Source organism: Aedes aegypti, chromosome 1 (genome assembly GCF_002204515.2).
Source record: "Aedes aegypti strain LVP_AGWG chromosome 1, AaegL5.0 Primary Assembly, whole genome shotgun sequence".
Lineage (NCBI taxonomy): Eukaryota > Metazoa > Arthropoda > Insecta > Diptera > Culicidae > Aedes > Aedes aegypti.
This window is the reverse complement of record NC_035107.1, coordinates 145,238,954-145,265,620: the sequence shown is the minus strand read 5'-3', so window position 1 is coordinate 145,265,620 and position 26,667 is coordinate 145,238,954. Positions and strand designations below refer to the sequence as shown.

The window sequence follows — 26,667 nt, the reverse complement described above, 5'->3', positions numbered from 1 at the left end:
GTTCGGGACAAAAAGCGATGCTAACCCCCAGACCTCAGATTTTCAATAAAACTAGTATTTTTTGTAGAAATCAGTGGCGTCTCGTCCTAAGGTGCACTTGGTGCACTGCACAGTCAAAGATTTCATATAATTCTCAATACTTCCAACATTCATAATGTGTAGTTGCTTGAAAATGTTGTTTGATTTCTTCACCTTCAACTGATCCATCGCCCTCAGTGAAAAAACCGTTTGATTCTCCCCCCCCATGGTCTTGCTCAACCAGCAAGCGAAAACAGCGAAGCAAACAAGACAAACTGCCATGCGTCTCCATCGTATTGCAGAGAATGTTCATTTCAGCCGTGCACTCTTTCTTGTGCATGAAAATAGCGTGTATGGACACAGCAGGAATGTGCATTTGTATTGCCATTTCTAGAGCAACAGTGCCGTTGTATAGGTAAAATCTGGTTCACTCCAATTTGTGCACACGAGAGAGAAATTGTCCATGACGCTCGCATTGGTTTGCAAGCAGGGATGCCAAGTCAACTTTTCAAAAATCTGGAAGATTTTGAAAATTTATCTGGAAAAGTCTGGATCGCTTATCTTGTATATGGAGAACCCTACAAATTATTTACAAAACCTTACAAATTCGTTTCAAATTTTATCTGGATCTTCCAGATTTTTGTAAAATGGGGCCTCAAAAATCTGGAATATTCCAGACAAATCTGGAAGGTTGGCAACGATGTTTGCAAGAATTGAGAAAGCGCGCGAAACTGGCGTCACGACGTCTGCTGTTGGAAGAGAAAGCGTCAACGCCATACATGCTTTGTGTGTACGTATGTTGCATGGAGCTTCCAGGTGTCGCGCGATAGTAGGCGCAATATTGATTGGAACCAATACTAGATGTTATAAACATATTGGCCAAATTGATTATGTTTTATCTTATTAAATACACAAAATTCATGTGGCTTTGAATTGATTTATAAACTATGTGTGAATATAGTTTTTCTTGCTCAACAGACCGACAACTGAAAATTGCGGTGGGCGAAAAATGGGGTTTCAGCGTTCAACAGTCAGTCATCATTTCACTTGAAAGCTTTGATGTGTCCACAACAGTATACAAAGAGATGTACCAGCGCTGGACATCGTCAAAAAGCTAAGATATCGTGATACAATTGAAAAGCTGTAAATACAGTCAAACCTTCATGAGTCGATATTGAAGGGACCATCGTCTCATGGAAATATCGAGTCATGGAACAGCTATTCTATGGAATGCTGTTGGAAGGGACCATCATAGTAACCATGAATTTATGTTTTAAGTATGGTTCCATGAGTCGATATCGAGTAATGGAACATCGACTCATGGAGGGATGACTGTAATAAGAATTATTATATAGAACTAGTGGTCCCGGCAAACTTCGTATTGCCATCAAGTCATCAAGTAGGCCGTTGAAAATGTCATGGTATCTCCTATACAAAATGACATATTAGTACTCCCCCGTTTTACCAAATTTTCCGATAACTTCCCTAAACTTTTTCGTCACACGAACACGTCGAAGACCTTCAAGAAGACAACAGTGAAAAAGTTTTGCAAATCGGATGTCCTGTTCTCAAGTTATTTCGTGACATACAAACACCACTCCATTTTTATTTATATAGATAACAACGTTAGAAATAATGGAGATTCGGAATTTCGCAAAAGCCACGAAATCCACGGAATTTATCCTTCATGGCGAAACTTGGAAAATAACGCGTAAATAGTTGAATTCTGAAGGTTTATATGATAATCTCAGAAAAGTTCAGATTTTTGCTCATAAGAATGGTTTATTTATTTGTAAGCCGAGTTTCATATAAAAAATGTGCTAATCGTTCTTGCTTTAAAGTTGATAATATGATATTAAACTTATTATCTCAGTTCGTAAAATACGAAAAATGATTGAAATTTATGCATATAAAGGTCATTTTTACTGTAAATATACATTTTTATGTCAAATATTATCAATGGGACCGCGATTAATACGCAAAATTTTTCTTTCATCGCCTTGGTATCAGCGAAATTTTGAAAATTTTCCTTTTCCCTAAACATTGTATATTGGAATCATCCAAAATTCTTAAAACTTACAACTAGTGATTGAAACGAAGAAAACAAACAAAAAATACGTCCAATAAGCAACAAATATAATAGCTTCCAGACACTTCAAGATTGCATACAGTATTGGAAATTACATTTTAAGGTGTTAATAATAAGAAATTACATTTCAAGCTGAAATACATTTTAAAAAATTAATTGAAAAATTCGTATTCATAATTCAAAATAAACGGTTTGTGCGAGTCAGTGCACAGGTAATCAAATTCCTCACGGGACGCCTCTGGTAGAAATAAAAGTAAAAATTCAATAATATATTTTTTATACAAAAAAATAGGTGTAAAGAAAATTCTACTCTCCTAGACAAAAGATTACCAATAGTATAGGGTTGATAGGGCAGTATGGTCCACCTAAGCAAAATGTCTTGAAAAGCATAGAAACACAATACAATTTAATCGTTCCATAAGGTTAATTTGTAGTTCGAAATATATCCTCTCATAGCACAGTTGTAATTTGTAAAAAATGTTCTTTAGAATTTTCTTGTGTGCATTTTATTTTGTGTATGATTTTACACTGTACGGGCGAAAATGTCCCCTCTTCGGGGTAATATGAGAAGAATCGTTTCCGATAGTGAAAGAACGAACAGCTGTGAAAAAAATGAAAACAATAGACAAAACTTTATGCAAAGCTTATTTTTTACATCCAAAATCTTATAAGATTTTCGTCGTAGCACAATGATTTCAAATTTTCATGAATATATGAAGTATAAAATGAGATTTTTGCACGGTTCTCACAGAGGTGGCTAGTTGAAGCATACTTTATGAGGTTCTAAGGTTATCGGGACCTAAATCGGGTTTTTAAGCACAAATGAAGGGTGGCCTATAATGCCACGTATGACCATACTGTTCCGCCAGTGGCGATTTCCTAACCTCAAATCTACCTGTTCCACGAATAGAAATTCTTGAATTTCAGCAACAAATTTGCATCTACACACTTAGAAAATATCACCGACTCCGGTAATTTTTTTACCAAAATATAAACCGCTGAGCGCTCGGTAATGCTTCCGGTAAAGTTAAGAATAACCGAACAATCCGTAATTTGAATCAAAGCGCAGCTGTCAAAATATTACAAATCGTTCGTGAATGGTTACCGAACGATTTGTTAAAATTATTACCGAACGCATTGTTCATATTTGCAGGCCGTCAGAATGAGATAGGATGATTATAAACAAAATAAGAATGACAGTTCTTTCTGATGTTTAATGAAATAATCTAATTTATTTCGAGAACTTTATTTATTCGGTTTGACATGTTTAATTTTTATGTCAATATAATTTCACTGGAGGCCACCATCAAACTAAAAGCAAGCTGCAAGTTCAGCGCCATTGAACACCCACCTAATGAAACATCCCAGCTGGACGTTTGCAGCTAGTCGCCCATTATAGTGGACAAAGTTGGTGCCGCCGATTCCGTCTTGGATGGGTCAACTTCCGTCTAGAAAAATAACGATTTGGATTATTCTGTGGGACCAGTTATTCGATTATTTTACCTTGAACGATTCTCGACAGTGCATTTTCCCTTCTAGCAGTTCTTGCTTGCACAAATAAATATGGCGGTGTAAAAATCTCAAATTACCATTTGTTCGGTAAAGCACTGTAGCACTAGGTACCGAAGTGTACGGTAAACTTTTACTGGCTACGGTGATTCTGAACGGTTCACAAGTTCTTCGGTAAATGAATTGACGATTTCGGTGAAAACAAACAAATATTCGTTGAATTTTCCTAATTGTGTACGTTTTTTCGGTACAGGTTGTTTGGAATACCGAAACATCAGTTAAATATTCATTTACAGTTCGTTTTCGGTAACAAATTTTACCGAACAACGAAATAAAATCTAAGTGTGTATTGAGAAGAGATTTGTTAGAAAGGACGATTCCAATAATTTACTCTTTTTTTATAATCTAAATTTACCGAATTAATCATTTTTAGTTTCGTAGAACAGGTAAAAAGTGAGGTTACGAGTCGCCTCTGTGTTCCGCCTTCCCCTATTACATTTTATGTGTGACTTTTTTATTCTGATGAAGTGACTAATAAAAAATCATAGCTTACTTACTAGGCATGGATTTGTCACATTTTTTTGTCGAATTCTCTATAATATAAAGAAAATTAAACATAAAAATATCAAACCTATATCAAACATTTAAATATTTCAATCATAATTTTAAATCAATTTGCTTCAGATAATTTAGAAGCTGATGACTTTGGAACAAAAGAACCGATTTAAGATAATTGAGGGTATTGTAGATGACCATGGTCATCATCCTAGGGCCTAGGACCTAGGCTTATAACGTCTAGTGTTGAAAAGTACTGCAATAAACCTTTTAAATAAATAAATAAAATAAACCTTTGCAATTAAACATTTTTTTGCTAATCTGATAAATAGGTCTTTTCTTGAACATAATTATCTATTTATTCTTCTATTTTATCGAATAAGGCTTGATTAGGAGAAAAAATTGTATAAATTTTTGGTAGTTTTTATCAATTTTTACGTTTATTTAGGGAATCTCGGAATTCCCGGGACGTTAGATTATATATCCCGGAAAACGGGAAATCCCGAAATTCGTCAAATCCAATCATCTTTATTAACACTCCAGTCGTCGCGCTGTTGTATTTTGTACAACACTGTTGAGAAAACCTCGCTTTTTGTTCATAACAGCAGCGTGGTGGTTCTGACGGTGGCAAACCACGCGACGACTTGAAGGGTAATATTCGCCACTTCAGTATCCTGCAAATAATGAACAAAATAATATGTTAATCAGTTCACAGTTCGGGAAGTCTCACTTTTACGCCTACGGCAGCCAGTATTTATAGCTCAGAAATGTCGTAGGTACAAGGATGGAAAAAAATCGGCTCTAGCGATCAACAACACAGTATTGGAATAATCTAAGAGGGTCTTTACTCTCGCAGCAGCATGATTTCAACACCTCATTACGCGCGAGTATAGCGGATATATGAAGAATCCGATGCACAGTTTGTCGTGGGACAAAGAGTTTATCGGATGTTGTTACAAGTAGCGATCAACTTGAATCATGCTGCATTCACGCTATTATTTAGGGATCATCCAAAAATGACGTCCATCATTAGGGGGAGGGGGGGGGGGGTCTACGAAAGTGTGACAGTACGTGTAGAAGGTATTGGAAAAAGCGTGACAGAGGGGGGAGGGGGGTCTAGAAATCTCAAAAAACTATGGACGTCATATTTGAATCGTCCCTTATCGCTCAACCAATGTCCGAATGGTTTTAAAAAAGACAATTTACACCTTATCCAGCCATAGGCTGCACAGACTGAACATAACTAACATTAGACAACGGACACACGAAACGACCAGTGCACTAGTGAAGAATTTTTCGTTTGACGAAAAGTTTTCTCCGACTGGGGCGGGAATCGAACCCTCAGTTCGTAGCACAATACGCCTAAACGACTGACGCCGCTAACCGCTTTGCTACGAAGCCCACTAATTCTTTAGAATTCTGTTTTAGAATCACAAACAGCATATATGGAGGTAGATCATTAAAAAAAAGTGGAAAAATCCTCAAAATAATAAAACTTTTTTTTCGCGAACAGTTAATCGCTAGCACACGTGCAACACGCGGAGCGTAGTTTGTTGTGATAACTTGACGACAAAGAGTTAATCGTTGTTGCTATGATCGCAGAATAAAGAACAACGCAAGGCATCATGGATTTTGTCATGATCACTAGATTGCCATTCTTGCGTAGGTACGAACAAGTAAAAGGTACCAGATTCATAAATAATAATTAATATAAAAAAAGACATGGGTGGTATGAATAAAAAACTTTGAACTTTACTACATGTAGCATCTACTCAAAAACAAAATCCACAAAGTTTACTACACTTTTGGTATGAATAAAAAATTTTTCGAACATTTAAGAAATTTCCATTCAGAGTGCAGAGTGATTCTGCACGTAAAGAACAATCTATTCAGAGTGACGCCTAAAATTAATACAATCATGCATATGAAGAAAATGCATGGAATCTAATCGATTACGCGACAATTTGCACAAATCATGAAGGTGCTGTTATTTGACAAAATTTGTAGTGTAATTTTGCGATTAGTCTGGTATTCTCTTTATGTCTATGATTTTATGATGATGGTACATCAAAGAATTTTCTGGGTGGTTTTCGGCCTTCGCCAACGCCAGTGATTGATGATTTTTTAAATACTAGCTTAACATCTATGAAGAGATCTTGAGATTACAGCTATCAAATTTGGAACCACATATTTTCTAGCACCAGTACTGAGATTCTGGTCAAATTGCGGTAGAATTTTGATGCTCCCCGTGTGTTTTCTTAACAGCATGTTGAATTCCGGAAGTTCTAAGTGTTTCTACGATATTCTCGCTATTTTGGTGGGGTTTCTGATAGTATCCTAGAACTTAGAATGTCGAGATTTTTATGGGAATTGTAGTGATTCCATTGGCAGTCGTTAGAATTCAATGAGGATCTCCCCTAAAACACCATGGTTCCCTTTGAAATTATCAAAATTCTTGTCGATTTCACAAAAAATCCCATTGAAATCTATAAAATATTTACCGACATTCAAATCGTTTATATTAAAGCTTTGCTTTGAAATTCCAACGGAACTGGAGATCAACGGAATCTTAAAGGTTTTTACAATAATTACGAAGATTGGTTTTCAGAATTACAAATATTCACACAATAATTCGCAGGAATCCCACCGCAATCTCATAGATTCTTACAAAAATACCGTCTCAAAGATACCCACAGAATTCCAAGAGATTAATATTCGGAATCCCATTCCCACCCCAATTCTAGAGTTTTTAACAGATTCCTAATATTTCCGCAATATTCCTAGAATGGTATTTAAACTTCCAGAATTATCACAAAAAATCCGACATCCCTATCGGAATCCCAAAGTTCCTACAGGAATTCCGGAATTCAAAAGGAAATCTGAGATGTCAGAGTTTACAAGTAAAATTACATTATAAATATCTGAATTCCTACCGACATCCTAAAATTCCTAGAAAATAACATAATTATCGTAATGCCAGAATTCACACGGATATTACAAATTGCTACTGCCGGTAATCTTACCGGAATCTCAGCATTGGCGGGGCGAATGTTTTGGTAACCTCAGAATTCCTAAGCAAAACTCAAAATACCTTCCGAAATATCAAAACTCATATCGTTTTCCCATGATTTTTACTCAAAAGTAAATTATTCCATTCAATTCCGCAATCTGAAAGCATGTGTAGCAACCTCTGAAGCTAACTACCAGTAGCTTTGTAGTAAATGCTACCTTTATTCATAGCAATGCGTTGTTTGTAGTATGTTCGAAAGGTGTAGAAAGGAAAATGACACAAACATGTTCCACTCGTGTTCCACATATAGCGTTTACTACCGAGAATGTAGTAAACTCAACTTTACTACATTTTATTCATACGGCCCACTGATACGTTAATGCTTCCAGTGTACGATTTGCCCTTTGAAGGAAGCACCACACTAGAGAACGGACTAGCAGGCAACGCCCAGTGGCACAGTCGAAATACATTCCTGACGAAAACTTTTTCGGGCTGAAGCGAGAATCGAACCCACACCCCTTGACTCGATACGGCATACTGAAATAGTCTTCACTTACATACTGAAACAATGATATAATAAAAATGCTATTTCGTTGAATTACCGAGTGATTTAGAAAACTGGGCTATTTCGACAACACTCGAATTTGATGTCCTCATTATTATCCAGGCTGTTCCATCAAGAACACCAATATACACACTTAGAACAAATCACCGATGTCGGTATAATATTTACCGAAATCTCAACAGCTGAGCTGTCGGTAATCAGTTCGGTAAATGAATAGATATAATTTCCCGAACGGTCCGTAATTTGCGTTTGGGATGGCATCTGTCAAAATTACTGAACGTTCGGTAAATTTTTACCAAAAATCTGTGGCTCAGGACTAGCGATATTCTTCAGGATGATTGTTTTAACAAGAAAAATAACATTCATATAGGGTTAATTCACTAAACTTTATCAACAGATTAACTTGCAAATCATTTTTTTTACTTGGCTTGACAATTATTGGAGACATGCCGATGCTGCATACGTCGAATTCAACCAAATGCAGAATATGTAGCTGTGACGTAGACGCTTGGTGGAGTGCTGCAAAAGAAGCAGCGGAAAAGCTGCCGATGGACGTCAACATGGGCTGCAAACAATTTAAAATAATACTCAATGTGAACTGAACACTTCGCTTTTTAACCTTACTGTAATGACAACACTCATACTAATACTTTAAAATAATTGTTTGGCTATAATGCTAGATAAAATCAAAATTCGAAATCCACACGTGAATAGCAAAGATTTTGTTTTGACGTTCCGATTGGACCAGATTACTGAGCTGTCGGTAGTCTAACCCATTGATTACCGAATTGTCAGTGGAACATTTTACAAACTTCGGTGATATCGCAGATTCACAAAATGTTCGGTAATTTTTTGCCACTGCTTACCGAAATTCAGTAATTTTGTTTATGACGCACTGTCAAAAGCTGGCCATTTACCGAAACATCTGTATTTTTATGAATTACAGATCGGTTTCGGTGATTTCGTTTACCGAACTCATAAAGTCTGTTTAAGTGTGTATCAAACAAATCAATGAGTTGATAGAGTAGAGATCTCCTGCAACATTGAACACATAATTTACTGAATAAATATCTTATTTTACTATAATAACTTTTATTATTTGCCCGAATGAGCATTTAGAATTCTGTTGAAGAAATCAGAAAATATGAATAAGCGTGAATAAACGATTGATTTCTTAACACATAAAAAAAACAATTTCCAACTCGGTAAAACATTGATTTTTAATCAACTGACTAAGCTTTCAGTTTGTTTAATATTCACATAACTTTTTAAAGCTTTATAAAATCTATTTGATTGCATTTATTAGGAAAATTTAACATGTCTTGTACTAAAGTTAAAATTTATTAAGTCAAACAAAAAAAGTTTGATAAGAAACTGTTTGTCATTTTTTTAAGCGTTACACTTTTTACCGACATGATTTAAAATGAAACGTCCGCTTGTTGGGACCCCCCTCCCCTCTTAAATGCTATGTCATTTATGGACGACCCTTTAATTAAATTTCATGCTTTTTTTAGACGATTTCACAATTTAAAAAGTTGAATACCTGAATATAGTTGTGTGTTGGCAAACTGCTATTGACTTTTTTTATTTATATTCTTTTTCATAGTGAACAACAAGTGAATTTGATTTTGATCAAAATAAGTTCATCTGACTGTTGTGCACAATCCAAGAATTAAAGAAAGAAGTCAAAGAAGGCAACGAGACATGCCAATTGTCTTTGAGCTGTCTCATCTCTCTCAGCTTAAACCTAATACAGTTACCTCTCCCTTACTCGATATCGAGTTAGAGAACCATAATAAAAGTTGGTTTTCATGGTTAACCTGATGGTCCCTTGGATCGCAGTTGCACAGGTTTTGTGTTCTGTAACTCGATACCTCCCTAACTCGATGGTCCCTTCAATATCGAGTTAGGGAGAGTTGACTGTATTTTAAAGTGGTTTACCATAGCCTACTGCTTGGCAACGCAACGTTTGTTGTCCTCACTTACCCCTATAATCCTCCAGAGAGCTATAATAGTACAGTGGGATTCCGTTTTTGGCAACAAAGTCGAAATTTTCAGTTGCCAAAAACGGAACCGTGCCAAAATCGGAACCCTTATTTGAAATTTTATTTTTAAACTGCTGGTTTTGAAAACATCATTAGAATGTTATTACATCATCCTTATAGAACCATATGGCATAAAGACTTCTGAACGGTTCACTTCGAAGCAGTTTTCCGTAATATTGTACTATGCTATGGATCTATAGCGCCGAAATGTTAATTGTGGCAAACGTTCAACATCCATGCTTTTTAAACCTTAACGTCTTTAATGATTTTTAGAAGCTTTATGTACACTATTTGTATGAGTGGGCCATCTAAAATTAATAATCGTAAAAGTGGCTTTTATACAAGAACTGAACATTTTCCTAAAACTGTGTAAGAATACGAAAAAAATTAAATGTGTTACTGTATTCATACAAAGACGTTTTTAAGTACAAATCAAAAGCCCTGGGTATTGAAAAACATCAAAAATCAGTTCAACTTTAGGCTTTATGCGTAAAACTTTACAAAATTCGGTAAGTTTAGAATATTTTCCTAATTAATGTATCTGATAAAGTAAAGCATTTCATAATGAATGATTGACTGCAGTCAAAAGACCAGACATAAACAACTACATCTCATGATCCATAAATGCGACTCGTTATTTTGTAGAATACACATACAACTTTTATTATTTTTACTTGAAGTGAGTTTTTATTTAGCTAAACATATAAACATATAAAACATATATTTACGTATATCCATGTTATGAAACCTCAAGAACCTGATAGGAATCTTCAGGTGCTCGTAAGTAATCTACAGGAAAACTTTCAAATGTTTTTTATTCTTATATATTATTTATATATATTTTCCCGCTAGGAATTACCAGGATGCCCTAGAAATCTTAAGAGTTTATTGGGAATCACCAAATTTCGGACTTAATCCCCAATAACATACTATACATTCGCAGGATCCCACAAAAAAAAAACCAAGTGTCCGCTAGGAATCTGTAGACATTCTCAAGAATCCGTTAAAACTTCTGAGAAGTCCCTTAAGGTCTAAGAATCTCCTAAGGATTCTCCAGGAAACTCATAGTCCCAGCTGGCAAAGAACATTTTATTTATGTTGAGACCCGTATCCTTGATTAAAAATCTTGTACGGAATATTTTGTTTATGTTGAGACCCGTATCCTTGATTAAAAATCTTGTACCGAACTCGTCTCTTAAAAATCTAACGTCTTAAAGAATTTCCAACAAAGAGGGAACGTAGTCAATTATTGAGAATAAGTTGTAGTTTGGACTGTGTTCGCATTTGTGCCGGTATTGAATGGAACATTAGAATTATTAAAAAATAATATGCAATATAGTAAAATCTTCACTTTTTTTATGGATTATATGTTGCCACTTCTGCAATTCACTAGAATTAAGCAATTTATTCTATGAAATTCCTTAAAAGTTATGATGACGACATACACGCGATTCTGTTTTTCCACGGGGGATGCGTACCGTGCAAAAAAAAGTTTTCAGTTCAAAATTTCAAAAATCGTGCAAAAAAAGTAACACCATTTCTCGACGTTTCATGCAAAAATAAGGTTTTGGCGGAAAAAAATGTATGGAAAGTTTTTTACACGGCCGTGTAAAAAAAATCCGTGCAAAAACAGAATCGGGTGTATTGTTGTATTTTCATTTATTACTGCGGTGTGTTTTTCATGCGCAATGTATCTCCACAATAATAACAGTGAGCTAAAAAGGTGACTTTTAGTTGCCTAATGTGCTTGTGCTGTTCAAACAAGCTGTTCCAAAACTGGAGAGAAGTGATTTTTAGTGTACCACCTACTGGCAGACCCAAGTGGGCCTGATACTTAATAGGAATGCCTTGGAGATTGATCTCTAGTTGTGATTGTGGTGGAGATGAATGGCTTTATGAAACGTTGCGAATGCATGACAAATGATCATCCTGAAGTAAATAAGCGCGTACGGGAGCCCTTAGTAGTTAATGAGATTTGGGGGAATATCAACGAAAATGAAGATCTGGAATGTAAACGGTGTGTAGTTGACCTGCCATTCAGATAAATAAAGCAACAGACACGATAATATTTACAAAGAATTACAAATTTTAATGGTATTCAAAAATGTTGCCAAAAACGGATCCATTTTGATGCTAAAATCGGGGGGTGCCAAAAATGGAGCATGCCAAAAACGGAATCCCATTGTAACATCTTGAACGTGGTTGAACACGCATTTTCACAGGAAAGACAAGTAATCTATATATCTACTTCACTCGTAAGAAGCTATTTATATTATTAGTGCTAAGCGAAAGGTAATGACCATTCATTTTCAGTAGTACATATGACGATGGCAGTACCAAATTTGGAAGAAAATAGCTCGCACCTATATCATAAAGAATACCTAGATAAAGACGATCTGCATAGCGCATAGTCAGAAGATCACCGTCGTCTGGCTTTCGAATTTACTTTCAGCGTTTTCTTATTCTATGTGATATTGATTTTTCACGAAATGCGAATTAAAGCCACGCGATAGTTGTCATCGGTTGGGATGAGAGAAACCAAACAGAGAGCAGTGAGAAAGGTGCGTGACGGCATTTTCCGGAGAGTTGTCACGAAAGGTCTCTCTCTGTTATTCACGGACAAGTGCATAGACACGGAGCATTACATTACCATTGATCATAACCACGCTTCGACACAGTAGCAGCATATTGAAAATGATGAATGAGCGTGTTTCACATTGACCAATCTATCCAACAGGGATTTGGGTTCAAAACAAAACGAAAATATAAGCCAGTATGTTATTTTACTTTAGTCATTCAGTTTGCATATTGGACATATCCTGTTGAATGTACCAGAGGGTGATGTATGAATGAAGGGAAATGCATTTTGAATAGAGACGTTGTATGATCATTGTAGCAATACTGATATTTATATATATTTTTTCTTACAAACGTTACAAACTAGTTACCTGAATCTCATTTCGTTATAACTCTTCATTTGCAGAATGCCTGCTGCAGTACCCGCAGAGAATGGAGGCGGAGCCCCAAAGACAGAGCTACAGGAGCTGCAGCTCAAATCGCAGCAAGTGGTGGATGAAGTAAGATATTCGAACTGAACCTTTTGGTTTCTTTAAGAAAAAATAAAACTCTAATCTAACTTTGTTTCATTGCAGTCCCTGGACAGCACTCGGCGTATGCTGGCACTATGTGAAGAGGTAAGCTATCTGTATCTTTGATGAAACGACGGCCTTAAACAGTTACATAGTGTTAAACAGCATATAAAAGTGTAAAACTTATTAAGCATACAAAAGTAGGGTTATATATTTAAAAAAAACAGCGTAGCAAAACCAGAAAACGAGAAAAAATATGAGCCAAGTATGCTAGTAGAAGAAATAACATAAGTTTCAATTAAAACATGTAGTTGAAAGTAGCAAAGTTCTTTAAACAGTGTATTGAAATTGAATTTTCACTCTTTGCCATTCAAGTTGTGCATTATGTTATTGTTTCAATCCAAAGTATTTGCTAAGTTTAATTTTCTCATCGGTTTGGTAGTTAGCTTGCTTCATTCCAGTAAAGCAAGTGTGAAAACAAAAGTTTGACATATTTTAGAACTTTTGATTTTCTTTGTAAATAATACAACGAGTGATTCATTCACGTCTAATTTCAAGTTTTCTGTCTAGACCCCATATCCAGTATCATCTTTATATTTAAAAAGTTTAAATATTACTTGACTCAACAATGTTGCTGTGGACAGTGTTATTTGAAGAATAGTAGCATTTATAAATATAGTTAAAAAGAGGTTGTTGTTTTTCAAAAACTTTTGGCAATGATGAGTTATTTTTTCATAAATGAAGGTTAAAGTTTGGCATACTAATATTTTTTTAGAATTGGTTCAATATTATTTGCCTCATTGCTCTTTTATTTACAATTATACGTTATTTTATGCACAGTTAAATCTTCTTTAAACACATTTGTTTGCATTTCATATTGATTTTGAATTATGATTTGGTTCAAAAGGATTAATCAATACCTGAATGTGGGGCATACCTATATAAATAAAAAATAATGAATGTAATCATGTTGAAACCAGTCTTTCCTTGAACAGAACCGATGTGCAACTTTGGTTTGAATCTTGCAACTTGTGTTGAACCGCAAACGCGCTTCGTCTATGTATTAGTGTATCAAACCGAACCCGGTACTTACACATGTACTTCGGTTTAAACTTAGTTTCAAATAATGGCACAATGCAGACAGACAGGGAACGGTTAAAATCGACGCGGATAAATTTCTACGATTTGCATATATGCAACTTGAGGCTTAAATAAACATTTTAGTTAAGCAGATCAACTAAGATCAATATTTTGAATAACGTTTAACGGTAACTTTATGAAAAAATCAAAGATTGTACTATATCATCAAAGATGTTTTGAAGGAAAAATATAACCGACTCCCGTCTTTTTAAGGCGACATGAAAAGCGCAGCTCTGGTGAGTCAATAGCAAACTATTACTTGGCGTCCTCCTAGTGTCCACCAGATGACTAAGTGTTCATTTATGACATTCACGCTCAAAAAAAGTTACCCAGCTAAAACGGGGTCGTCAATCAGCTAAAGCAGCTGTCCTAAAATGTAAGAAAAAGAATGAAAAATCAGCACACGTGCCATTATTTTAGCATGTGTAAAAATAACACAAATTTTGTGTTGGTTCATAAGAGCCTGATTTTGTGTATTATGGATCCGACAGAAATTAGGACAAACATTTATTTTTAAGTATATTTTTTCTCAATCTCCTAGCGTCGCGACTAATATTTGAATAGTGCGCTGTGTTCATAAACATCGTAGAAGAATGCAGCGCCACACATGTCATTATGACAGTTATGTCGGGAACGAGTCACACGTCGCGTGTCCCATACGCACGTTCCGATTTAGTGGGCGTGCGACAATAAGTCATTCGCAATTGCGAGTTACTTTTTTAAGCATGTTTGTTTTGATTTCTTTCTCATCATCGTTTTTTTAATTGCACGATGATTTGAAAGTTGCCGAAAATAATGTTTACGCACTTTTCACTCAAAAGATGGTAGTAGTGTTTCTTGAATAGCATGTCGCCGGTAAAATATATGGCAAAATAAAGAGTCGTTCCTTTTTTTTTTTCTTTTAATACATTTAATGTCTTTGGATATCAACACTGTTTTCTGTCTGTCCGTTTGTGCTATACGCTTCCAAGTGCGAAAAGCAACATACTGTTAGCCATCTATACTTTGATAGCGCAACTAGCCAGGGGATGAGAGATTTGATTTTTCACGCATCCATCACATGCCGCTGTGGGGAAAAATGTTTTATTTTCTTGATAAAAGACGGTTAACAGTGAAACAGTTAAGCGGAAAAGGTAGGAATATTCATTCTCTATGTTCTACATACGTTTGTTTCTTGTGTTGTTACACTACTTTCATGAAAATTGAGATCCGGCTGGTAGGAGCACTAATTTGAGGTTGGAAAGCCAGGATATGTGAGGTTAGTTTTATTGGAATTTTCGCCTGAGCGATTTTTGCGCTTGAATAAAACACGTTTCGGGACATTCTCCGCTGTCTAAAAATCCATTGGGTAGATAAATGAATTTTCTACCATTGGATCTCATTAAATTTCATACATAACTTCACTTAAGCGGTGAAAATAAATATTTTGTTCCGAATGTTTCGAAACCATGAATGGGTTTGACATTACTTTCGGAAACCATCATCATGACGACAGCAGCTCACCCCAGCGGACGAATTGTCGTTTTGGGAGCGAATCGTTCTGAACCTCGGATAAAACCGAAGATTTGCACCAAAATTTGAACCGCGGTTGCAATGTTCATATTGAATGGACCAATTTTTCGCCCAGTGTAGCGAAAACTTTGTTGAACATGACGCTAAATTCTATGGTAGAAAAATCACGAAAAGTTAATCAGGAACATATCAAGCGTGTACTAGAATAGGGGCGTAAGTCGCATGATTCTCTCTTCTGTGCAGAATGCAGAAATCATATCGGTATTTCTTCTTCTTCTTCATGGCATTAACGTCCTCACTGGGACAGAGCCTGCTTTCTCAGCTTAGTGTTCTTATGAGCACTTCCACAGTTATTAACTGAGAGCTCTCTTTTCCAAAATTGTCATTTTCGCATTCGTATATCGTGTGGCAGGTACAATTATACTCTATGCCCAGGGAAGTCAAGAAAATTTCCATTACGAAAAGTTCTGGACCGACCGGGAATCGAACCCAGACACCTTAAGCATGGCTAAGGAAGGCCCCATATAATAATATCAAGCGTGTGCTAGAATGTAAATGATAAAACAAATCTGGTCTCTAAACAAATTTCAAATGGATATTATGAGAGCTTAGTTATTTCTTTAATTAAGAATAACTTTTTTTTTCAATTCCATAGGCAGATGGATTGTTTCATCTTGTGACAGAAAATGTATATTGGACACCTTAATTTCGAGAAGCTTTTTGTCATATAGGTAATTCAAAAAAAAGCCTTTGCCGAAGTGAATCAACAATGCCAAGAATAGAATCCAGCTCCCTACGATATTATTTCCGGTTAACTATGAGCATTGTTTGCACATAGATGTTAGCATCAAGTTGGTTTTAAAAATAGCTACTATATAATTTTACCTTTACTTTTGGCTAATTGGGCTAAACTAGCCCTGTATTGAAGATGTATATAATGTTGAAAATTTACTGTATTCTGAAGAGTTCAACAACGGTAATTTGGAGCGGGTGTTACCCATAGCTGTTATACCATAACAGATCATCATAATTTTTTTTCTGTTGATTATCATTCTATTTTCCTAGACCACGATGTCTGTTCTGAATACAATTCATCTTTGTTTCGTGATGTTTGCCCTTCCGTGTTCCTGACAATGTTTTCAGTTGTGCTGTTTATTTTCGTTTAGTTTGGGCTGAACGTACATGTTGCATGAATCGTACTTGTTTTATCCCATGTGAGCGTTTTGAAGCGCCTTTGGTAAATAAAAACTGTTTAATTGCAGTAGACACTTCAAAACGCTTGAACGTTATCGGCTAACTATATAACTTATCTTAATTCTTATTTATATTACGATTTAATACTAATAAATGTCATTGAATCGCATGAGAATAACTCTTTAGTAGATGGAATACTGTTAGGATATCAATACAAACATTATCTATTTTTCTTTTTCAGTAAACTTCCTACAATCGATTTCTTTTTACACTTGTGCAGTTTATGAATTTGTCAACATACACTCCCGTGCAAAAGTTTAGGTTCAGCCACTAAAAACATACAAAAGTATAACAACTACCGAAAAGCTAAACCTTACATATAATTTGCAATTGGATTAGATGGACAAATTGATGTGAAGATTTGCGAAAAAGTTACACGTCTTCTCAGTGAGAATCGAACTCACGAATCCCCGATCTCTAGTTGGGGCGCGTTACCACTACGCTATGAGAGGACTCATGAACGCAGAAGTTAACCTGAATTGTAATGTTTAGCTTTTCGGTAGTTGTCAAACTTTCACTCGGTTGGTTAGCCGTAAACCACGATTCATTATTAAAAACAAGTATACAAAAGTATTTTGCCCATATCTCTGTGATTACACGTCCAACTGAAACTCTCTACGGCGCATTCGAAAACCAATTAGTTATTCTTACTTAATAGGTATTTATCCAAAAACTGTTTTTGAGTTTTGTATACCTACTAGATTTTTACTTAAAGTTGTGACGTTTTTCAAAAAACACACTGAAAAAACATGGCTAATTTAGTTAGCATTGGATCGACCAAATTTTAAATCAATGTGTCTTTATTCTTCAAAGAGCACTCACGCAATTTTGGCGGAAAAATCTGAAAACTATTTAAAATCAATGAAACAGTCACTCAACTCCACGTGCAAAAGTTTGGGTTCACCCCTCAGTATAGTGTATCGTGCAAAAGTTTAGGCGTTTTGTATGAAATGTAAGGATTAAGACTTATTTATTGGGTGTACGGATTTCAAACACACACGCCAAAAATGGTTCACATTATCAGGTAAAAAATGTAGAGTTATTAAGAAGTGCATTTTGATCATATTACGTCATAGGCGCTTACGTCACCTATGCGAACATTACTGTCCATGTACCATGAGAAAGAGATGGTTAGCAAGGCGCGTTCAATACTCTAAGGTGTCCTATTCAGAGCCGTAGCGTGGCCTCACGGCGCCCTTGGCCAACCTCCCTCTGGGCGCCCCCAAGTCAATTTAGTTTTCATAATGCAAGTTTGTAAGTGATTTTCGTAAAACTTCCCATGTACAGTTGATTTAGAGTGGGAAGGGCTCTATGTATGTCGATTTAATGTTATAAATTATAACATCAATATGGCTCATGAGGTGCTCTTTCTCACTTTAAATTAGTTTCAACTGTAGTTATACAGTAATGCTATCTTTACTCATACCGATTACACGATTCAATTGCAGCTACAGCAGCATGCTTACTTGGGATAAATTTCAATAGCCATTGAAGACTCTTTTGAAATTATTATCAACATCAACAAAATAAAATCATGTTGACACTTAAGTATTCATTTGTTCAGAGTACATTTCAATATTTTGTAATTATAAATTCGTGTACACCACGATAGTCCTTCTTTAGAACTGTTGAAGATTATCTAAAAGATGCTCTGAAGTAACCACAAGAGAATTCATGAGGTGCATCTGCAGAAACAACTAAGAAATGCTTCTTCAAATCGTTGGACCATTTGTTTTAATTTATAAATGTCTTGAATACAATGTTTATACATTGGTTTCAAAAATAATTGCAGAGGCTTTTAGAAACCTTATGATGAATTTGCATAACAACTCCTACTCAAAACATTTTTTTAGTTGTTTTTCCAAGAGCCTCCCAATAAATGGAAGCAAATTCACCATTTCACCAATTCATCATCAAAAAAAATTTTTTTTTTGTTTCGACGAAATATTGTTAAGAACTTCAATTCCTAGATAGTAACATGTAAAAATTGGAAATTATTCTATTAATTGATAAAAAGCGATAGAGACAATCGCAGAATTCGGTGCGATTTTTTAAACACTTTTCACTCAATAGCCTGTTCTTAGTGATGTTTGTGTAAGTAATTCACTAGAGTAAGACTGCAACAGTTCTAGAACACCCAACAGGTGAAAAGTGATCTAAAATTTATTAGTGCTATACCATCTCCACATAATCGAAAATTTTCGAAAAAGAAATAAACAATTGTCAGTCGTGTCCATACTAGGAAAAAAAATTAATTCTTTCAAGCTCGTGCTTGTTCTTCACTGACATGGAATTCTCTGAAAATGTTGTTCTGGTTTCTGTGAAAGTTAATATTTTATGAATATTTTGACAAGCTGCTCAGAAGTTTATAAAAGAAATCCTCCCAAAACTCACCTTGCATCATGTGAAAGGCCTGTTCAAGATTTTCCGTTGCAAACTATGTTCCTCGCTCTGAGAACCATGGGAAAGAATATGTGAATTTCATTCAGGATTTTTCGAGAATTCAGTCTGTGATTCAGTGAGATTAGGTTTGAAAAAATAGCTGTTACGCAATAACTTTCGTTGACACTCGACAGAATTTTTGTTTGGGTTGTGTTTTCAAAATGTCTTTATGATTCTCATCAAGTTCATTTGAATATTTCCTTATCAATATGAACCTCTAATTAAACACAAGTTATAAAGACTATTGAAAGAACAAGAAAGATCACTATCATGCAATGTTTGAAAACGATTCAGAAACCAAATATTCCATTACACTAAGTTTTTTTTAACACGGGGAATACGTGCCGTGCAAAAAAATTCAGGGCTCAAAAAACGAGACTATTTCCGGAATTTGTGTAAAACTAAACCATGTTTATTCTAGAATCCGTGTAAAAAGAACCGTGTTAATTCTGAAATCCGTGTGAATAAGAAAAAAAGATGTTGTTGTAATTCCGAAATTCATGTAAATAAGAAAAAAAATCTGTGTTGATTCCGAATTCCGTGCAAAAAAAGTACCGTGTTAATTTTGAAAGGCGTGTGAAAAAAGCCGTGTAAAAAGAAAATGTGCAAGAGAAAACCGTGTAAAAAAACATTAGTGTATTACGTTAAGAAATTTACTTTGAAATTGTGACCTGATAGGAGCTCTAATTGAATAAATCTCTAGCTCGTTTGACGCATTTTGGCGCCCCCCAAAGGCTGGCGCCCTTGGCGGGTGCCAACCTGGCCAACCGCACGCTACGGCACTGGTCCTATTATGCTCACTTTGTGGAGAAAACCAGACAGGGTAGGTGAGGAAGCAATGTCATATATAACAGGTCCGGCTCTTAGTATGTGTTTACTTGTATTAGTCACGAAAAAGATGTAAACAGAATGATCAGCTGATGGTGACGACAAGGCTGCGAAAAATTTTGTTCGCAGCTTCCTAAACGTGACGTCATCTTCGGCTACTTCGTGAACTTTCGGCTCGCCGAAGTTGGCATTGCACAACTACCACTTCAAAACTGATGTTATCACAAATACTGATTTATTGTTCGCCCGCACCTCTAAATACCCCACATCGGTGAGGAAGGGCTGGCCGTTTTGTTTACAAACATCTGAGACAGGTAGTCGAGAGAGAAACAGTGTTGTCAAGAATTATTCCAATCTGGTCGCCCCTGCTCCTTATGTGCTCTTCGCCTTTCTTTCTTTTTTGACAATTTCGTCCGCACTGTTGGCAGCACAGTTAGTTTCAGTTTCAGCATCATCCAGGCAAGGCAGTAATGTTTGTAAACAAAACGGCCAGCAAGTTAAAGATGGCCTCCAAGCCGCTTTCGCCAAGTGATTACACCTTACTCTGGCTACAGAGTAAAATGCACACACCTTGATGGTTAGATAGACACTTAACTAACGATCGCTAACACCAAACAACGAGCAGCATATGGTTCATCATCAGTGGAGAAACTTTCGTTTAGAATAGTTTATCTCCGATTTTAGTGATTGTCATTTCATGGTATGAACAACACATCCAAACGCCTGAAATTCCGTGAGTCACGAAGAAAACGTAAATTTTAAGGAATAGAACCCACACAGTAGCAAGTTGCATGACAGGTTTTATACAAAGTTTGTGTTCGTCCAGAATGAGTTTCATTTTGTGTGAATTGGCAAGAGTCCTCTGCCCATAGCTGCGTATTTGTCACATTCGACCTATTTGTCAATTTCGAGTTAATACCGTGGAGAGTCATCAAACGATAAACACATTCGATCCACTTACTGAAATCGGTATGATTGTTCTAGAAAATTCGAAAAAATAGCAAGTTGTTCTGTCACATTACTAATTGTAACCGCATAACAGTCGTCACATTGAAATTATACATGAGCCTCTAAATTTCTATCAGAATTATTTTCTGATTATTCACCCAATATGCGATGTTGGCTGTACCAAATTTTAGCCTCAAATAAACACTTCTGAGTTCTTGGTAATTTTTAGAAATGTTAGTTTCTACTCATACTGCCATAAAATGCACACTTGGTATTCCGTTTACTCAGTGCCTACTCTTGTAAAATGTTACAAATATGCAGTTATGGGCAGCCCTGGTTTGATGCAACGTGTTTTTACAAGTTACGAATTAAGTAAAATAAAACTCTAAAATATAACAACATTTACACAGTTCATGACATATTATCTATTATCATTTATTGGCCTTAGATCGTTTTTAATAGGTTACTTTTAAATCATCGCATCTTTTTTTTTAATTCCTGTTGCATGCATCATATTTAATATTTCAAATGTGTATCTATATAGCATATTTTATATTTCTACATAACTATGATGTACAGAGGTACGATATCCCAATGTAGTGAATGTGGTTTTGAATTTTAGGTATTTTAATCACTTCTAACATGGTTTTCAATTATTTTATTATTTTTTTCTTAAGTTTCAAATGTCTTGCGACATTTTCTATGTTTGTGTATGTGTTTTTTAATCAACCTAACCGTATATTTAATCGCTACAAAAATTTACATGTTATTTTGTCGTGGTAGAAATAAGCAATATAAAAAATAATATATTACGCTATTAGAATTATTTATTTGAAAATCAATTCTGTATTTTCGTTTTGATCTAACAGGGTTTCAATGTAATCATATGATCTTAACATCTATTCATTATACCACGACAAATTCAACCAAACATGCAATTACAAGCTCCATATGCAAAACTCATACAAACTCATGTATTAGAGGATTAAATTAAAGCGATTCACATATCAATACCACATCGTCTGAAGATTTTGTTTCCGGATTGTGATGCGAATAGTGGCATTAAAGAAGAATTAACTGTGTGTAAACCTGTCCATTGCACTTTTCACATAAAGAATTACATTCCAGCTAAAGCAGTAAATATGCATTCCCAACCCGACAATACCAACCAGCTAGATGCTACAATGCTACGAAACACTGATCCACTATGCATTTACGTTCAATACCACCCAAAGCGTTTCATTCATGTATTATATGAGTTGAGTTTCATTCACAATATTAAATTATAGATACATTAATCGAGAAATAATCATACTGTATTTTAAGGTTATGAGGCATGTAAGATACACAACATTTAAGCATCAGATTCATTTGTTTCCAGCATAGTTATTAGAAGACTCGATGTTATACGTTACTTGAAAATACAATCAATTTAGGGTTTGTTTTTTAAAGCAATTTAACGATTTGTAAATTAATATTAATGCGATACTAAACAATGAAAATTGTAATTCCACCACTTGAAAACTAAAGCAACAACGTTCCAGCAGACAAATATAGTCTATTTAACAACAAAACAACAACCAATAAATCACTACATTGTAACTACTACATAATGACACCTATTACTTGCCTAATTATTCTAATGCCGCCATTAACAGAGCAAGGAAGCCGGGATTCGCACCCTGGTAGCTCTTGACGATCAGGGAGGTGAGTCACCATACAACACATTACTACCTATTCAAACTATTTGCCCTTACCCCTTTCTATCTCTATCTCCAAAAAATCACATTTTCTTCCAATAATTTTCATCCGCGACTACATTGAACTGTTAAGCTCAATATATTTCGACCCTCTCGCATCTCCTCTATTCCCATTATTTAGAATTACAATCGAAGTATCGATTTTTGCCTTAGTTTTATAACAAACACAAGTAAACTCCACCCAAACCATCTCATTCCTTCTGGTGTTCATTCGTGTATCAGATATGAAGGGTATATTATTCGCCTAATTGAGTGGATTTCAGTAACGGTACACTGGAGTAACGAGATATGGCAATGACAACTTTGCGATTTAAATAATTTTTGTTTATTTAAATGTTCAACTTATCAAGTTAATGTCTTCGCAATGAAAGTTCTCATCAAAGTATGATATTACGAGGATTTTCAGTTATTTTATCTTACCTCGACATATTCAACTTTCTCCGGTGTTCCTTTAGGTCCTGAAATACCATTTCAGTGTTTCAGTTTAGTTTAGTTCATTCAGATAAATTTTCTGTTTTGATGCCATACAATCTGAAACAAAATGAGAGAAAATAGTTGTCCGACATTTCGCAATAACAATTCCGCGATTTGTATCATTTCGCGGTTTACCGTTTTGCGGTTAGCACCATTTCGTGGTATGCCATTTCACGGTCTAAATGGAACACCGCGAAGTGGGTTACCGCAAAATGTTATACAACCGAGAAAATAACAATAGTTTGACCTCGATAAGCAGACTCGTGCAATGAATTTGGAAACAGATTGAAATTCTATTTACTTGGTAAACATTACTGGCAATTCAGAATAGATTTTTACCTATCTTGATAACTGTTTTTATGAATGAATAATAAATAAAATATATTCAAACTAAAATTACCAAAATCAGCGTTACGGAATAAATGGACGCTGCCTCAGTTGTTTCACAACTGTGGCCTGACTGTACGATAAATTAATCCCTACATAAACCATAAAAAATATATAATCATAGGCGAACATTAGCCAGCACTTTTTTATTTGTCCTTCAGTCTATGTGTATACTGCACGATCGAACATATTTATTCCCTAAACATTTCCGCTAATCATCCATAGTCATTGTTCCTGCCACAATAAACATTCACTCCTTTTATTCGGTAGAGTACCTCCATTTCATGCACGACTCTCGTAACGCACTTTAAACCAAAAAAAAAAATCATATCCTCCAAATTCGCTATACTCAAACTTGTTTTATATTATTGCAAAGTTTACAAAGTGTTGAGCGATATGAGTAATTTTCATTATATAAAATCAATTTTCATGGGTCGAGATAAAAAGCATGAACATTTTTGAATAGTGTGGTTGCCTAAGGGTCGTTTGATCATACAGTACACATATATACAACTGCAGTATAATGAGAATTCCTACATGTTGCTTCGAAGCTTTGCTGATTAGAATGAAAGTTTATTTACACTAGTGCGTTTGTTCGGATGAATAGCCATGTTTGCTCACTGTTGTTTATACTATCAGTCCTAAGTAGTCGCTTGGTTATTTCCGTTTCATTTATTGTGGAGCAATATCATTTCCAGTTACACTTACAGACGAAATTTGTTTTTTCTACAAAGGAACCCTTTCGAAAACTTTTTTATGCGCTTGTCAATCTGTTTATTTGTTTTTAGTACTTGAAATGCGTGTCCATTGAAAGTTGAGTTACAAATCATAAAGCGGTTCTCTCTATTGGAGACGTCATGAAATAGTCATTCATTATCAAATATTATTTCAAATCATTAGTTGAATAGGTTATTGTTTGAGTTTACATTTTGGTTTTATTTGATTTATTTCTTTTTTTATATTTTATATTTCAATTCCGATTGTAGAGCGAAGAAGCTGGAGCTAAAACTACAAATATGGTAAAATTACAAGGCGGTAAGCTTTTGAATTGAAAAAAAAAATCAGAACCTAATTAATGTGTTGATTACTACTAACAATCTTAAAATACTGAACTATCAGACTTGTATGAAGTGTTATTGTTGTAACAGCAACATATTGAATAGAGTGTGCGAAAATTGTAGTGATTAGTGAGCGAGAATTACAGCCGTATAACATACAAAAAAGATAATGTCAAAAAATTTGCATATACTAGCTAAACAGATCAGGCTTATTTCCTCACAAAATAACTATTATAGATTAGGTAACATAAACTTAAAATTGTAAACCTAAGGACACTGCTATCCTAGTAATACAAACAAGACTGTATTTGCTAAGATGCAACTTATGATATTTTTCGATCTAGAGCACTGAAGTGGGAATGCGTACCATCGTCATGCTGGACGAACAAGGAGGTAAGACATTTATAGCTTGTTTTCAATTAACATTATTCATAGCTATGTGGGTACAGGTTAGTTTTTGTTTTCGACAAATCATCAAGTCTATAGAATTTAAGCCATGTGAGTGAAATTAAATTAAATTTGGTTAAAATCAAGTTCAGGAAGCAAAAACTAACAATACAATAAATATTTATTATTACTAAACAAGTCTATGTATAGGGGTGGAGGAAGGATCTTTCAAACTAAAACCAGCAATATAGCATGCAAGCGTATCATATAATGGATACACCGTCATAGCAATGTCAAATCAAATTATTATCTTTGAAGCCTTCTCTATAAACAAATCGTACTTTTTATCCTTCCAGTTTATGTGAAAAGTATAGGCCAAATAACATCAAACAGAACAAATCTATTATCACAAATCACTACAATGTACTACGTACAAAATCCGTGCACTAAAACTTTAAAGCCATTCACTAACAGTACGAGCTAACAGATATTGAGTAGTCCTACAATCAAATTGTCAACGATCAGTACCAGTACTAAAACATCAGCACCGCACAAAAATAATTCACATTGAACAACTAACGCAAAACTCTGCTTCTTATTGCCTTACAATCATAAATCTAAAAGAATCTCACCACAAAATACTACAAATTCTCAAAGTAGATCCACAAGTGAGTACTGACATAACCTACAATGTATTACAAAACACAAATTCTATCTTTTTCTCTAAATCTCATTGTTTCTTTTTTTGAGTTTGGTGTTATCAGTTTTGTTTCATGTGTGCGATTATCATTTAGTTGGTATTATTTTTGTATTTGTATTCGATTGTTGAATAATTAGCATAATGTTCTATTATTCCTAACCTGCTGTCCGTCAATTACGAATGGGTTAAGTTATTCAATATATCTGTACTACGATGAAATGTTTCAGTCTATGAAGAAATTGAGTTATGAAAAAGCATCGTACTTAATGGACGGCTTGCAGTTGTATGTTGAAAATATATCCCTAATAGTTTCAAATAATATTCCTCAGTCAAAGGTTCGTTATTTTTTATATTTGAAGTTTGATTTGATACCCATCTCATTCGATTCATATCATTGTTATTTATGCAATTGTATTGACATTTTCAACATACATAAGTTAGGATTAATAGCCGGAATTGGTTTAGATACGTTTCTGATACTAATCAAATAGAGAAATTCATTTGTTGTGCACACTTAGTTTCGTTTTCCGACTGTACCAAATTTGGTTTATGAATTTTTACTGAGATTCAGCAAACAAATTGTTCCGTTACATGATAAAGAAGCGTGGTTTATTCACTCCTATTCCTACTTCTAATCTTGGCAGATAACTAAGATTATGCGTCCTACAAAGTGTGTACAAACTTAACTCATTGTTTTCAACTTGTTACCTTATTATTTATACTTTTATACCACACAATTATCAAAAACATTCTTACTACATACCCTTTACATTTCCCCTCAACTCTTTGATCCAGTTTATAACAAACAGTAGCCTTTTTTGATACTTTTCACTGAGTAATAGTAGAATCTTTCGAACTTTTTTGATATTTCTCAAAAAGGAGCCTAATTACACCAGC

The 26,667-nt window shown here is 35.0% G+C and overlaps 1 protein-coding gene across 10 annotated transcripts in view; it reads left to right on the top strand.

Moving 5' to 3' along the window:
* LOC5565055 (synaptosomal-associated protein 25) overlaps positions 1 to 26,667 on the top strand; it is a 69,012-nt gene that overhangs the window by 11,192 nt on the left and 31,153 nt on the right. For 6 of the 10 annotated variants that reach the window (XR_002501286.1, XM_021849818.1, XM_001649333.2 and 3 more), the window contains exons 2-4: positions 12,775 to 12,868; positions 12,944 to 12,985; positions 25,028 to 25,076. Coding sequence is in view for 9 of the 10 variants with exons in the window: in XM_021849818.1 (XP_021705510.1) it covers positions 12,776 to 12,868; positions 12,944 to 12,985; positions 25,028 to 25,076 (184 nt within the window). In the remaining variant the exon portion in view is untranslated. Of the gene's footprint in view, positions 1 to 12,774; positions 12,869 to 12,943; positions 12,986 to 22,662; positions 22,712 to 24,611; positions 24,661 to 25,027; positions 25,077 to 26,667 lie in introns of all 10 variants that reach the window. The other 4 variants (XM_021849802.1, XM_021849842.1, XM_021849830.1 and 1 more) reach the window with 2 other exon arrangements.